Raw genomic sequence first — 14,983 nt, 5'->3', positions numbered from 1 at the left:
GCTGCAGAGGCACGTCGTCGACCACCCACGCACCCGGCAGAAGAACAAGGCTTTGCAGAGCGGCGGAGCACTGACAGGTAACAACAAAGGGGGATGGACAACAAGGGAAGTTCAGCGACTAGATGAACCCCAGGTGGGGTAGGATCCATGTGTACAGAGGGTAGCCGGAAAAGGAGGACTGACCTGCCGGTGGTCCTGGACTTTACTGCACTAACCCACAACGTATGGACTCAGTAGAACCTTGGGGAGGCTGCCTGTGTCCAGGCACCCCAGTGGGCCAGTGCGTTATGCGGTGCCCTGGATTTCAAGTAATGCAACTGTTTGCTGTTGCGCATTGGGTCCTGCAGGCGCAATGTGCACAGCTGAGTGGAGAGTTTGGCGAGATGAGTTGGAAAGGTTCCATTGTAAGGCCAAGCTTAAGTGCTGGTGAAATGTTGTGCCTAATGTTCTTACTACTGTTGGAATGTTGTTGCCGTTAAAGGGTACGGCCAAAACTGAAATTCAAGTAATGTTGTGCCTGATTTACTTAATGCCTTTGACAGGTTGATGCGGCTAAAGCATGATGCTCTGAATAATGTATATATCCAAATAGGATGTTTTTCTCCTATTGGTCTGTGATGAATTACATGGTTTGATGTGAAAAAACGGCTATGTCCTAGACAACATGCTCTGACTCTGAAAAATGTTGTAAATGGTGAAGAGTGAATGTCACGTTGTGCGCATACTATGGCTGTTTCCCGTGGTGCCTCGGGGCTCTGAACTGAAGGCCCTCAATCTGAAAACCACATATACTGCATCAATAACTCACTTCCTTACAGGGATGTGTGTGTATGCCAAATTAGATGACAATGAATATAAGAGAAACTCGCGTACATCAATGACTGGAATTACATGTTTTTTTTTTTTTTTTTACGAACTATTACTAAATGCAGCTGGGAATACATGGAAGACATTTCCATAGATTACTGAAGGCAGAAATACCACACATCTGTGTATGGTTGGAGTTGTTGAAACAAATAGGTGGCATTGATATTGTTATGATAAAATGTGGAAAGCCATCAACCTGTACATTTTTTTTGCCTTATTTGCTGTAAGAATCATGATAAAAAACCTGTAGAGAATTCATGAAGAGGTCACATACATATTTATTGTAACATTAGCATGAAATGAACCCTTAAATTATAAATATGAATGCATGTAAACATGTTATACTCTCTTAATAGATACTGTACATTTTATACACAATTACACAAGACACCACGATTGTCGGTTTGCATAGTGCATTCACATAGGCAATGGTCTGCGTTGCACTCACAATCATAATGCGAAAACATGTCCAACCAGTAGATATCTTCCTCAATCATCTCAGCATTAAAACACTGCTGTTCTAAAAGAACATGAACGCGCAAATATGGATTGTAAACAATGTCCAAGAATGTCCTGATATTTGTCACTTTATTTCCATGTTCGTGTCCGCACTCGGACTTTTCTTAAGTTTCGGTTTTTTTTTGTTAGAAGAAATTGGTGATTCTGAAATTGCTGAAACCTTTAAAGAATTTTTGATTGAGCTCAGTTCCCAACTTGGTAAATTGATGACCTCTAAACCACAACACCTTGCAGCTATCCCATAGAGTTTCTTAAGAACAGCTTTCCGCAAAAGTATGTAAACCCATGGATCCAAAATTTGATTCCACGTTGCCATTCGAAGAGAGTACAGTATAGTTTTACAGGTTTCCAAGGACTCATTTCCATATATTCCAATATTAGCCACTGTCACCTGTAAAAAATTGAAAGGTAATCATTATGCAATCTGAAGGATGTAATGCCTCCCAACCACAACATTAATACATTTAAAGTTACTCTTCAAGACTTGCTGAATATTTTTGTTACTGTCGAAACGTGTCTGAGGTCATTGCATTTTTTATACATTAAACATCTCTGAGCCACATATTTTCCCTTAGCTTGTCTGAAATGTTTTCTAACATTAGGAAGAGGGCTTCCAGTGAACATTTGAGTTACAAAATACACCCAATAGTCATGCAAGACTGCATAAAGGATATATTGTTATAAATAGGCAGTAACAAAATAGAGGCTATGCTCCTGGACAAGAAACATTCAAGAATGAGAGACATAACTCAGAAATTCCGACATTTTAAGTACAAGGATTGTTCTTGTTTCAGAGCTGCGAGGCAGTCCTATAAATGATGTCAGTTATTACTAAGATGCTTCTTTTCTTAGATAAAGAAGCTAAGGCCCACAATCTCAGCAACTACAACAAAAGCTTTCGATGAGATGATGATGATGCCACAATGTAATATGAAAGAAATATTTAATTTTGTTTAGGCACAATGGTGAGACATACGAAGCACTGACTGTATTGTTACAATTAGCAGCAAAGATAAACAACTTATGATAATTTATAACTTGATTTAGAGTTTGGTGGATTGGATACTCCATGAAAATGGTGATTGACAGCCCATCCATCAAATTAAAAGCACTTAATATACTATCGGCCAGATTCATCACGCTTAATTGCGCTCGCAAAGGACCAGATTCTGAGAATCTGGCCCTTTGCGAGTGCAATATTTGCATTTGGGATTCATCATCCCAAATGCAAAAATCGCTAATAAAGAATTCGCACAATTGCGAGGAATTGCATTTAAGGAATCTCTATTTGAGATTCCTTAAATGCAATTCATGAACCATTTTAAAATTGAGAAATCACAATTTTGGGCCGCTATTTACCGTGAGGTCAAACCTCGTGGTAAATAGCAAAAACTTAGAAAAATGCATTTAAATGCATTTTTCTAAGTTACATGTTACACACACACATGCCCTTTGGACGTGTGTGTGCGCAACACCAATGTAGATTACATTTCAGGGGTGCTACAGGGTGTCCTTTGGACACCCCTGGCACCCTTGAAATCACATCCTTATTTGCGGTTAGCAAATTGCTAATCGCAAATAAGGAATAACTCCCCATTCATTCCTATGAGCCTTTAGGCCCATAGGAATGAATGGGGAGTTATTTCTTATTTGCGATTAGCAATTTGCTAATCGCAAATAAGGAATGTGTAGGAATTGCAATTTATTTAGCTATTCCTACATGAATCCCGTTTTGCAAGTCCTTAATAGCGATTCCTTAATAATCGCTATTAAGGACTCGCAAAACGGCACTATGATGAATCTAGCTGTCAGACACTAGTAAAACAGAGCATATGCTATTCATCAGGTTTGTGACCGAGTATCCCGACGGCCAAACTCTGTATGGCGTCCTCAGTTTTCCTGGATGCTTCAGAATTATTAAAATTGATATCATAAACCTTCTATCAATTGCAACGCCATCAAGTGGCCCTCCTCTTTCTGGATGTCGTGTAAACAATTTCAATTTCATTTTAAAATAAAAGAAAACAGTAATCTAATCCCTGTATCAGCTGCCCCCACGATTTCATTGTTTTCAGTGCCACTTTACTTTGTCGGATTTAAGTAATTAACCTTAAGGATTCAAAAAGGTGAGCTCATCAAACTGATGTGGTTAAGATAATTATGTACAATGAATCAAGGAATATGAATGCTAACATTTGTATCATCATCATCCTCTCTGAAATAATCAAGATTTTCATCATGTCTGATAGTTTTTGCAAAATTAGATCCAAATAATATGCAGGTTCTAAGCATTAAACCACAAAACTTTGTACAAGCCTCACTTGTTTGAAGTGAACTTCTTAAAGTTATTCTTCGCCAGTTATCCATATTTAACTATTTTTCACACATGTTCTGGTTAATATACATAAGATGTGATGACATAATTGAACCATGGTTCAGGCTCGGAGAGGATCTGTCTTGGAAGCTTGGGCTGCACTGTACCCACTGGAGGATAAATATGGCCGATTTGCATATGGATAGGTCTTATCTGAGGTGGCATGGTGGGCAAAAAGTTATGGGTTCAAATGCTACCATGAGACGTTGTCAGCGGCTAGACTATTTGTGTTTTTAATCTATACAGAGCCACATTTAGGGAAAACATTTAGGGTTTATCTTCATTTAAACACATTAAAGCTCAAAAATACGTTCAGGTGCTCACTTAAGTGGATATATGTAAGAACCCTTACAACTGGGACTCCATCCATTGTATATATCTATTTGGAGTTCCTTCATGTTGTCAATGGGATGTTATGGTTTTTAATTCACTTTTCACTTAGTCACAATACGCACTTACCCACTTAGGCGAGCACCTGAACGTATTTTTGAGCTTTAATGTGTTTAAATGAAAATAAACCCCTACAACCCTGCTCCCTCTTTGATTAAGTATCAAACCTCAATTGAATGTAACCCTCCCCACAAGGGCAGATATATAGACACACAGTGTGTCTCTCTCTCTGGACCTAGTAAGGCTAACCCTGAACCACTACATGCACCCAGGACCTGTAAATTAAAGGCTACAAGTGGGCAGCCACACTCATTGTAAACCCACTAAAGTAGCCTTTCGCATGTGTCCAAGGCCTGCTATTACTGACTTTAATGCAGTTTTAAACTGCCATTTCGAGGTTTTGCCAGGCCTAAACCTTCCTTTTATACTTATAAGTCATCCCTAAGGTAGACCTTAAATGCTCAAAGGGCAGAGAGCATGTCATTTAAAAAGTGCAGCATCAGACAGGAACAGAAAATAGGCCTGGCTACCGAAACAAAAGTGCCTCCCTGTAGTGAAGTAAATAGTTAAAAGGTTGCTCATGTTTGCAAATTGTATCAGTTTTGAGCTTGGACAAGCTGTATAGGTGTTTTGCAAGGTATGGAAGAATGCATGGATTTGAGCTTGCTGCAGGCAATGTTTCTTTTAATATCACAGAAATCAACAGATATTGCTCTCCCAAAAGGAACCTTTTGTCTCAATATATATATATCGCCTGTAGGTAATTATAGGTAGGACCATGTTTCCGTATGAAAATCATTTTTTGATTTTGCTATATCTAGGTGCCGTTGGACGAATCTTCACAAAATCATTGCACAAAAACGTTTTCCAATGATTCTAGTTGCGCCGAGAATGTTTCTGGGTAATTCATGAGGCTGGGGCTGAGAAAAAGGGGAGGCCAAAAAAGGTGTGTTTTCCATGTTCATCCCCATAGGGATTTTGAACATGACTACAGCCCGAGCAGCTGCATAGAATTGCACCAAATTTGCCAGAAAGGTAGCTTTTGGTACCGAAAGCCAATTTTGGATATCAAGAGGTGTGGATCCTTCACAAATAATGACAAGCTCACACAAAGCTCTGCAAAGCTCTGAGTGGTTGCAATCACTTCATCCAGGAAGTGCTGGAAGCCATCTTGGCACTCGGCTTCACCGAGTCTCAACAAAATGCTCAAAAAAGAAAAGGAGGCAGGGTACAAATACCCTAACCCTCTAGCCTTTGTCCCAATGTGTCCCACAGAGACCCCGGCAGCGCAAGAAAGCATTTTTTTAATTCACTGTGAAATTTGCGATGACGTCTGGCATTAAAAAAAGCACCGTCCACCACACTTGTTTTTAATGTAGCCCCTGGGTGGGCCAGGTCCAAGGGGCATTCAGAGTTAAATAAATAAAATAGAGAGGGGGTGCATGGGGCCCGCACCAAGGTCTTATTTATGCCTCGGGGACCACCACTTCCCCGGGGCTAAAGTCCATATTAAAAGAGGGGGACACACAGACCGCCCTGAGTCCTCCCTAGGCCAATTCCTTTTTTAAAAAGATGGAGGGTGCTGCGCGGCCTCACTCCCAGGCGATATAAGGCCTGTGGTCCACCACCTCTGCGGGCCCGGCCTGTGCCGAACAAAGGAGGATGGCCCCCCTGTCATATAGTTACTAGGTGTCCCACATGACCTGCACGTTTTCGACAACCTTAACTAAGGGCTTGGTGTCCCAACTGTTTCCAGACACCCCAAAAGGATATGTCAGCCATTAGACCAGCTAGCTCTACAGTGCCACTGCCATCCTCCTCTATTCTACATTGGTATAGGTAGTCTCTGGCAACCACTGAACATGACAACCCTGATTCCTCAGGGATCGTGAAAAACAGCACAGTATGTTTCGCTCAGACACTCGTACTTGCTTACTCTTAGAAAATATACAGGAAGGCGATTAGGACGTTTTAATAAGAAATTATTGGTCCAGTGACAGCCTCGTATAAAACATATATGCTCCTACAATTAGGAGACAGAAGCATATGAAAGGGATTGCTAGTACCAATATAGTAAATAGTAGATACATTTCCCCCACTGTGCTAATAAGATGAACAGAAGTAGTTCAGAGAAAACAGTAGCACTTGCATATTCCTAAAATGCGCCCTAAGTAAATTTGCTAAAACATACCTAGCCTAACCTGGATATGTAGGTGTATATGTGCATAGCTATATGTATCTGAAGCCAAGAAACCTCCAGGAATGAACCAGCCCCCTCACCTGATGGTTGGGAATGAAGGACCCTGTCTCTGCTTCTAGGATGACAACCTGCAAGGGATGTCAGACCACTGCTTGTCAAAGATTCAGCATGCAGGACCTCCATCTCAACTTGGGAGGAATTCTCTCCTAATTTAGATGGGGGAGTGAGGGTGTTTTATACTAAAGTGGTCACTCCAGAGTTTTTTCTAGAATCGATATGTTTTTTTAAACAATCCTGGGTGTTATGAAAACAATCATAAATGTTTTGAGAACAATCAGATGCTTTTCCAAACAAGCGTGATCATGCACAGCTGGCTGTTGGCCAAGAATGAAAAAAAGTTGTGACTCTTATACAGAATAAATCTGCTGTGCCTGGGGACATGTTTATGTACGTCAGGTACAGGGATTATGATAGAATACTTAGAGCCTGGTGTCGAAGAGACAGGAGCAAGCTCCTAGGTAAAAGGTCACCTCTTTACAATTGTTATTGGCATATGGATGGGACAATGTATGTAAACATGGGGTATACAGGACTATCCCAAAAGACATAACAACCCTCCTGGAGCCACATATGGCCCTAGGGATCTGCTATCTCCCTAGGTGCCCGACCTCGGGAGATAGCTGTTTGCTTTTGCTTGGTGGGAGCTGTCAAGGATTCCGCCAAGCAAAGGCAAACACTACCCTTCCAGCAAGCGGGAGCTGTCAACGTGCTCCTGCTTATTGGAAATGGAGTTTTTATCTCTTTCCCTGCCTGCAATGTTGCGGGCAGGGAAAAAGATGAAAATATTGCTCTTTCATGCAGGGATCTGCATTTCCAGCAGCTCCCTGTGTGCGTGAGAAATGGAGGCTCCTTCAGGAGGTGGGGAAGCGGCTGGGACTGGGAGGGCCTTGACTCTCCCCTAGTAGTCCCCAAAATGTACACTGGGTGTCCTGGGTAGGGAAAGGTCACCCAGGGAGATGTGGCTGGGGTCCACAGGGCAAAAATTGGCTTAGGGAGAGGCCGTAACGATCAATCCTTGTGTTCACAAGATCAAACCCAGAGTGCATTCAGACTTTTCGAAGAGAGGTTAATGATTAAGTTGTTATCTTTTTCTTCATTTACAATTTTTTGCCTCTTGTTCCTCTGCCTCTTTTTGCTCCCCTTTGATCTACTGGTTTTAGGGGGTTTTCTTGTTCTTTGTTCATTCTCCTTCTTCCCCCTTGTACTGTGCTCATTTGGTAAAACCTCTTCTCCCCCTGATGAATCTAGTCTGGGAAATGAGGTTGTGAGGTCTTCGTTCCCTGAGCTTACTTTGGAGCTTTTGACGCTTGATGCAACCACCATTGATCTGATTTTCCTTGAACCTGCAGTCTGTCTATTATAAAGGTCGTTGAACTATGTGGCAAAAATGTAAATCCTTACTGCAGCATAATCTCTCTTGTCACAGTTAAACGTTTTGGCGTTCCTATTTTCCACTTCCTGCTCATAATTTTCTAGCTTTTTCTCCATGTTTTTTAGTGCATGTTTTAGGTATCCTGCCAACTTTCCAAGGCCACTTCCAGTTCTTTAATGTGTTCTGTGGCATTTGATAATTACCTTTCAGCATGTATAATCAAGGTGTGCATAAGCTGATCTGAGCATTCAGTTGTATCACTCTGACATTGCTTTAAAAGATCCAGGTCTAAATCAATCAAAGGTATCCTGCTACAATCAATATAATTTTCAATGCTGTCCTCTCCTACTATTTATTTATTTGAGTGATTCTCATTTGCTCTCGTTATTTTACTAAAATCAATAGTATGATATGCACAGACCTCTGTATCTCTTCAGTACCATCAGCATCATTGCCAAACAATTCTTTGCCTTTTAATTCACACTTTGCTCATCTTTCTGCCACAACTAAAATCCCAACTTTCTCTTTTATCAGTAATGTTTCAATTATTTCAAAAGAATATATGTGTTTATCTGTATTCCTTTAATGCTGAGGTCTGATTGTCAGCCAACACTTGAAGCAGGAAGTGTCGGCAGCAAATTTGGGACTCGTCTTCAGCCGAGTCCCAGGAAAAATGTCAAACAAAAGAAAAGGGGGCAGGGTAGGGATACCCTAACCCCTTAAATCTGATTATGGGGTACCCGAGGGACCCTGCCAGGGCAAACAAAGCATTTTTCAAAAAATGTCGCCGAAAACTACAGTGGATCCGTGACTCTGGCAAAAATGGTGAATAAACAGTCTGTGGCTTTATGAGTGAGTAAATTGGTGTGTAAGTGACACTATGGATGAGTGAGTGTTTGAGTGAGCACTTGTATTAAGTCTGTGAATGGGTATGTGAGTCGCTGTTTGGGTGTGTGAATGGGTGTATGAGAGGTTGCATAGTGTTGTGAGTGGATGTGTGAGTACATCTGTGGATTATGTCATCAATGATGTAATCTGAGATGTTATCAGTGACATCATCAGTGATATCACTGAAGATAAAACGAGTGATGAAATATATGAGGGCATAAGCAGTTCATTGAGTTATAGTTAGCTAAGCCAACTTTACCTGCTTAATGTCACAGGTTTTGTACGAGTGAAATGTGAGCCTAGGTATAATGTCCCTATATCCTTTGACTTTTGACCAATATGCAAACTCACAAATCGAGTCATACCAATGTACAGACACTTGCATATCCACTCATATACCCAGAGTCTCTCACACAGTAAATCAGTCACCCATACAGCAACTCACAGACCTGCCCAGTTACCCATACAATCACTCACACAGCCACTAACTCATCCATAGTTATTCACACACCCACTCACTCATTCAGATACTAACACATGCACTTACTCACCTATACAGTCACTGAGACAAGCACATAATCTCCCATACAATCTCGCACACAGTCGCTTATTCACTCACACATCCATTCACTCACCATATAGCCAACAACATACCCACTCACTCACAAATACACCCATTTACATACCCGTTCATGCATCCGCACAGCCACTCATGTAACCTGTCACTCACCCACAGACACTTATGTACTTTCTCAGTCACCCATTCAGCCACTCATGGAGCCTTGCATTCACCATTTACAGCCACTGAGACTGACTCCCACCCATACAACCACTGATTCACCCTCCCCTTACTGCAATTTACACTCGCCGTCTCACCCATACAGATACTCACACAGCCACTGACTTACTCATACATCCACTGACACACCAACTAACTCACCCATACAAAAACTCACACACCCACTCACTCATGTATATGGTCTCTCACATACCCACTTGCTCTTCCATACACCACATACACACTCACTCACTCACGCACCAGTAGCGGTCGGTGGTGGGAGTGCTACCGGGCGGTGAAGTGGGGCGGGGGGGCCTGGTGAGGAGTAGTAAACTACAAATACAGCCCAATGCAGTTAAGTAAACATATAAATGAATAAAACAAATTGCATTGCACACACTGCATCGCCAAATTCGGTACAGAGCGCTCAACAAAATTTGTTTTATTTATTTATATGTTTAAATACCTGCATTTAGCCGTATTCTGTAGTTTACTATCCCCCACCCTGCCCCTACCCCGCCCCACGTCGCCACCCGGCATCACTGCCACCACCGACCACTGCTGTCACGCACCCATACATGCATTTACATAGCCACTTGCCATAGTATATATGTTTAACTTACAATAACTTTTAGAAAACACTCACAATCACAGGATGACATCATCAGTGATGCCATTTGAGATCTCATAATTGATGTCATTTGAGATGTCAGCAGTGATGTCATGAGTGATGTCACTGACCATGTCATGAGTGATATATGTGAGGTCATAAGCAGTTCCTTGGTGCACCCTCCATATTTTCAATAAATGTTAAATTAAACTAGCCATTTGAAAAACAATAGTTCATTTTTCATGTCTGCAGATTTAAAAGAATTTGGGGCCAATGAAATGTGACTCACCTGTGAACAAGGCAGTTATGCTGAATGCGTCAGGTTCTGAATTTCTTGAGTGCAGCCTTCATTATTTCATGAATAAATGCTGGTTTCCTGAGCCGCAGGATTTGGCGTCCTTTTTCTCATTGGAATATATATATTACAGTATGTAGGCAGCACCAAATTACAGGTGCATGAAAGGATTTTACAACACATACGGGTGATTAATAATCAAGATAATACCTACCGTATGGCGTGCCATTTTAAAAGCCAAAACAAATCTAAAAGTCGAGACCTAAGATATTATGTTATATACAAGCCTTGGTGAAATAAAGGCTTGTCAGACACAAGAGTGCTCTGTGTGTGTTCCTGGATGTAGGGACCCCCTTTTGCTGATTCATTTTAAGCAAGCACGCCACTTGCTCGAAGGAAGCACCCGTCAAGTAAAGAGTTCGGCAAGTTTGTGTGGCAAATTGTTTGGACTTTAAATTTGTCTTGCCAGAACCGCCACAGTCAAGTAAACCAAGTACCTGACAGCACAAAGCTGGTACATTACCACATGGAGGAGCGGAGATTACTATAAATGGTGTTCTCAGGCACAAAGTCACCAAGAAGGCAGAACGTGGCTGACAAAGGGTTGTTAACATGGACATTGAGGCTCCCTAATTAGAAGCACAGTGTTACAGTGCCATCAGCGAGGTATGATTCCTTTTCCCCATCACTGAAAGCAAGGATGCGCCAAACTAAGAACACAGTGAATTGCATACTATGATGGAACGTGCATAAAAGAGATATACAAAGATGGTGGCCAATGAAATCAGGAAGGATTGTGGTGTGAGTGCAGTCCCCCACTGCTGAATGCTGTGCAGGAGGAGCCTAATGAGGCTTTTAAATACCCCAGAATGCCAGTACCCACTTTGCTCACCGAAAAGCATTTGGAAAAGTCGAGAGACGAAACCCGTCATGTTGGGTGAAATAAAGGATTGTCAAACTCGAGAGTGCTCTGTGTGTGTTTCAGGCAGAAGGGACCACTTTTTGACTGATTCATTTTAATCGAGCATGCCACATGCTCTAAGGAAGCACCCGTCCAGTAAAAAGTTCAGCAAGTTGGTGTGGCAAATTGTCAGGACTATATATATATATATATATATATATATATACATCGATGCAGGAACCTCAAATTGAAACGAGCCGCACAAGAGTCAAAATATAAGCTCTTGAGTCTGGGAAGCAACCTGCCAGCAGGACCCTTCCAAGGAACAGCAGTGTTCAGATAAAAATCGCCAGACGTGTTTCAAGGTACTCCTCTCTTCAGTGGCGAAACGAGCCCACCGCTGTGCTGTGGGTCACTGGCGGCTCCACGACGGGGCTGCCTGAGATGAACAAGAGAGAAGTCGATCCCTTGCAGGGAGGGAGTCATCTTCAAAAGCTCGGCGGCAACCACAAAGCGGGGCAGGTCCCGCCTCGGACTGGCTCATCAATAATTTGCTTATTGAAGATAGTACAAGCACACCCACTAGGGACTATAAAAAAGAGCACTACATCGCCCAGAAGGCCATGTGCAAGGCCACGCCCACCGAAGCAGGTGATGTTATCACAGAATGTATCTTTGAACAGCGCTCACACTGCCAGTTTGCAACCTTCACCTCTGAAGAGAGGAGTACCTTGAAACGTGTCTGGCGATTTTTATCTGAACACTGCTGTTCCTTGGAAGGGTCCTGCTGGCAGGTTGCTTCCCAGACTCAAGAGCTTATATTTTGACCCTTGTTCGGCTCGTTTCAATTTGAGGTTCCTGCATCGATGTATGTTTAGCGGCCCTTCCTGGTCGCGAAACTAGCCCACCGCTGTGCTGCGGGTCACTGGCGGCTCCACGATGGGGCTGCCTGAGATGAACAAGAGAGAAGTCGATCCCTTGCAGGGAGGGAGTCATCTTCAAAAGCTCAGCGGCAACCACAAAGCGGAGCAGGTCCCGCCTCGGACTGGCTCATCAATAATTTGCTTATTGAAGACAGTACAAGCGCACCCACTGGGGAGTATAAAATAGAACACTACATCGCCCAGAAGGCCATGTGCAAGGCCACGCCCACCGAAGCAGGTGATGTTATCACAGAGTGTATCTTTGAACAGCGCTCACACTGCCAGTTTGCAACTTTCGCCACTGAAGAGAGGAGTACCTTGAAACGCGTCTGGCGATTTTTATCTGAACACTGCTGCTCCTTGGAAGGGTCCTGCTGGCAGGTTGCTTCCCAGACTCAAGAGCTTATATTTTGACCCTTGTGCGGCTCATTTCAATTTGAGGTTCCTGCATCTATGTATATATATATATATATATATATATATATATATATATATATATATATATATATACTATGCAATAGTGGCGGTTGCAAGTGGATAATTATAGTTGGGACCTAGTTTCCATAGGAAAAGCGTTTTTTGATTTATCAATATCTTTGGCGCTGTTTGACAAATCTTTGTGATTTTTACAAAACATGTGGGGCACTCTGGCCAGCTCCTGTCTTTAAAATGTTGGGGTCAATTGTCAAGCAGGGGTCTAGAAAAAAAGGGGGTCCCAAAACACAATTTCTCCGTGTTCATTTCCATAGGAAATTTTGGAACAGGCTACAGTCCGAACTGCTGAATGGAATTACACCAAAGTTGGCAAAAAGGTACCTCTTGGTTCAAAAATGTTAAATGGTGTGAATCCATTCAGTAGTTCGTGAGAAATTCAAAAATATCAATATCTGGTGACCGCTGTGGATCCACGTACCCTCCCGATGGCGAGCATGTCTTTGATTGACTGCTAACACTTCAAACCAAGAGGAAAAGAGGTGAAAAACAAGATAAAGGGGCAGGGTAGAAACAGGATTTGAGTACGGTACGTTAACCCCTCTGAACATTTTAAGCCCCAGGTGGGCCAGGTCCTTGGGGCAATGTTGTTAATACATGTGGGGCCATGCGGGCCCCGCAGCCCTGGAGACTGCCACTTCCCAAGGGCTATTTAAATAATATGAAGGGGCAAGCGGGTCCCGCATCCTCGGGGACTGCCACCAGAACATTTTTTTAAAAAGAATTTATTAAGAAAGAAATTAAATACGCCCCAGGTGGGCCAGGTCCTGGTGGCAATGTTGCTAATATATGTGGGGGTTGTCCGGGCCCCCACAGCCCTGGGGACTGCCACTTCCCCAGGGCTTTTTAAATAATATGCAGGGGCAAGCGGCCCCCGCATCCCCGGGGATTGCCACCTCCCCGGGGCTTCTTTCAAAAAACTACTTGGCGGGCTCCTTCCCCCCCACGCTGCCCTGGGGACTGCCATCTCCCCGGGGCATTTCCTATTATGGGGTTGAGAGTCTCGTGGCCCCCCCAAGCCCTGGGGACCACCACATCCCCAGGGCTTTACTTCAATTAGAAAGTGTGGGGGGGCTCCTGCCCCTCCCCACACTGCCCCAGGGACCACCACCTCCCTGGGGCAATTTTAAATGAAGGGTGGGGGTCTTTTGCGGACCCCCGGCCCAAGGACCACCACCTCCCCATATGTTATAGGCTATGTTTACGTTGTGAAGGGGGCTGCATGGCCCCCCTTCTGGAGCCCTCCATGGCCCTGGGGACCACCACCCCCCAGGCCCGGATCCATCAATGTCCCGGGGCTGTCCACGAAGCAAAGGAGAATTGCTCTTGGGCAAAGGGATTTGCCTCCCGTGTATGGGGCCCACTCTGCAAACGCGACTACTACATTATAGTTATAAATTAGCATTTAAAAAACCTTAGAAATTCACTGAAAAAAACATAGATTTCAGGTATGTTATAGTTAGAAATTAACATTTAAAAGACCTTAAAAATTCATAGAAAAAAACACAGGTTTCAGGGACGTTATAGTTAATTGGACATTTTACACTTACAAAACCAGAGAAATTGGGCCGTTATAGTTAGTTGAGCTAACTATAACTTGTGCCCCCGCAATACACTGCTGATGATGTCACATATAGGCCTGGGCGGTAAATTCCGTTCCGCTCGCGGAATTTGGGTAATTTGGGTAATTTCGTGTTCCGCTCAGAGCGCAAAATTGACCAAAATTCTGCGTTCCGCGACTTCGTGAAATTTTTTGCTTGTTCGCGTTCTCAAATGCGCGTTCACAAGATATTTCCCCCCGAGCACACAAACAGCAATTGAAAACAGTAAAAAAGCATTGCGAACAAGCAATTCCACTTGTTCGCGGAATTTCTGCGTGTTCGCAGAGATTTTTTACCGTTTCGCAAATATTTGCGTAACGCGATTACGCAAATTCCACCCACCCCTAGTCACATATTACATCACTCATGACATGGCCAGTGACATCATTGATGACATCACTGATGACATCTCAAATGACATCACTGGTGACATCATCCGCTTAACATCTGATGCACCTCCTCACACCCTAATATAACATTTCATACACACACTCTAAAATACAGACTACTATTCTCAAAACCATAGACACACTAATACCAGTTAGTACATACCCAGTCACTGATTCATAGGTCTGATTCATAGACCTACATACATCTACACAATCACCGATACAGTCACTCATACATGCAGTCACTCATCAATATAGCCTCTGATATATGCACTCATACAACAATATACACACACATACTGCCACTTACCAATAGAGTTACTC

General features: G+C 43.0%; 1 protein-coding gene across 1 annotated transcript in view; it reads right to left on the bottom strand.

Annotated features, from left to right (window-relative positions):
• Positions 1 to 1,306: 1,306 nt before the first annotated feature.
• PTGFR (prostaglandin F receptor) overlaps positions 1,307 to 14,983 on the bottom strand; it is a 165,087-nt gene continuing 151,410 nt past the window's right edge. The window contains exon 3 of the mRNA XM_086936332.1: positions 1,307 to 1,777. Coding sequence (XP_086792458.1) covers positions 1,451 to 1,777 — 327 coding nt within the window. The 3' untranslated portion in view covers positions 1,307 to 1,450. The remainder of the gene's footprint in view (positions 1,778 to 14,983) is intronic.

This window comes from Lissotriton vulgaris, chromosome 1_1 (genome assembly GCF_964263255.1).
Source record: "Lissotriton vulgaris chromosome 1_1, aLisVul1.2, whole genome shotgun sequence".
Classification (NCBI taxonomy): domain Eukaryota; kingdom Metazoa; phylum Chordata; class Amphibia; order Caudata; family Salamandridae; genus Lissotriton; species Lissotriton vulgaris.
This window is presented reverse-complemented; position numbering and strand designations above follow the sequence as displayed.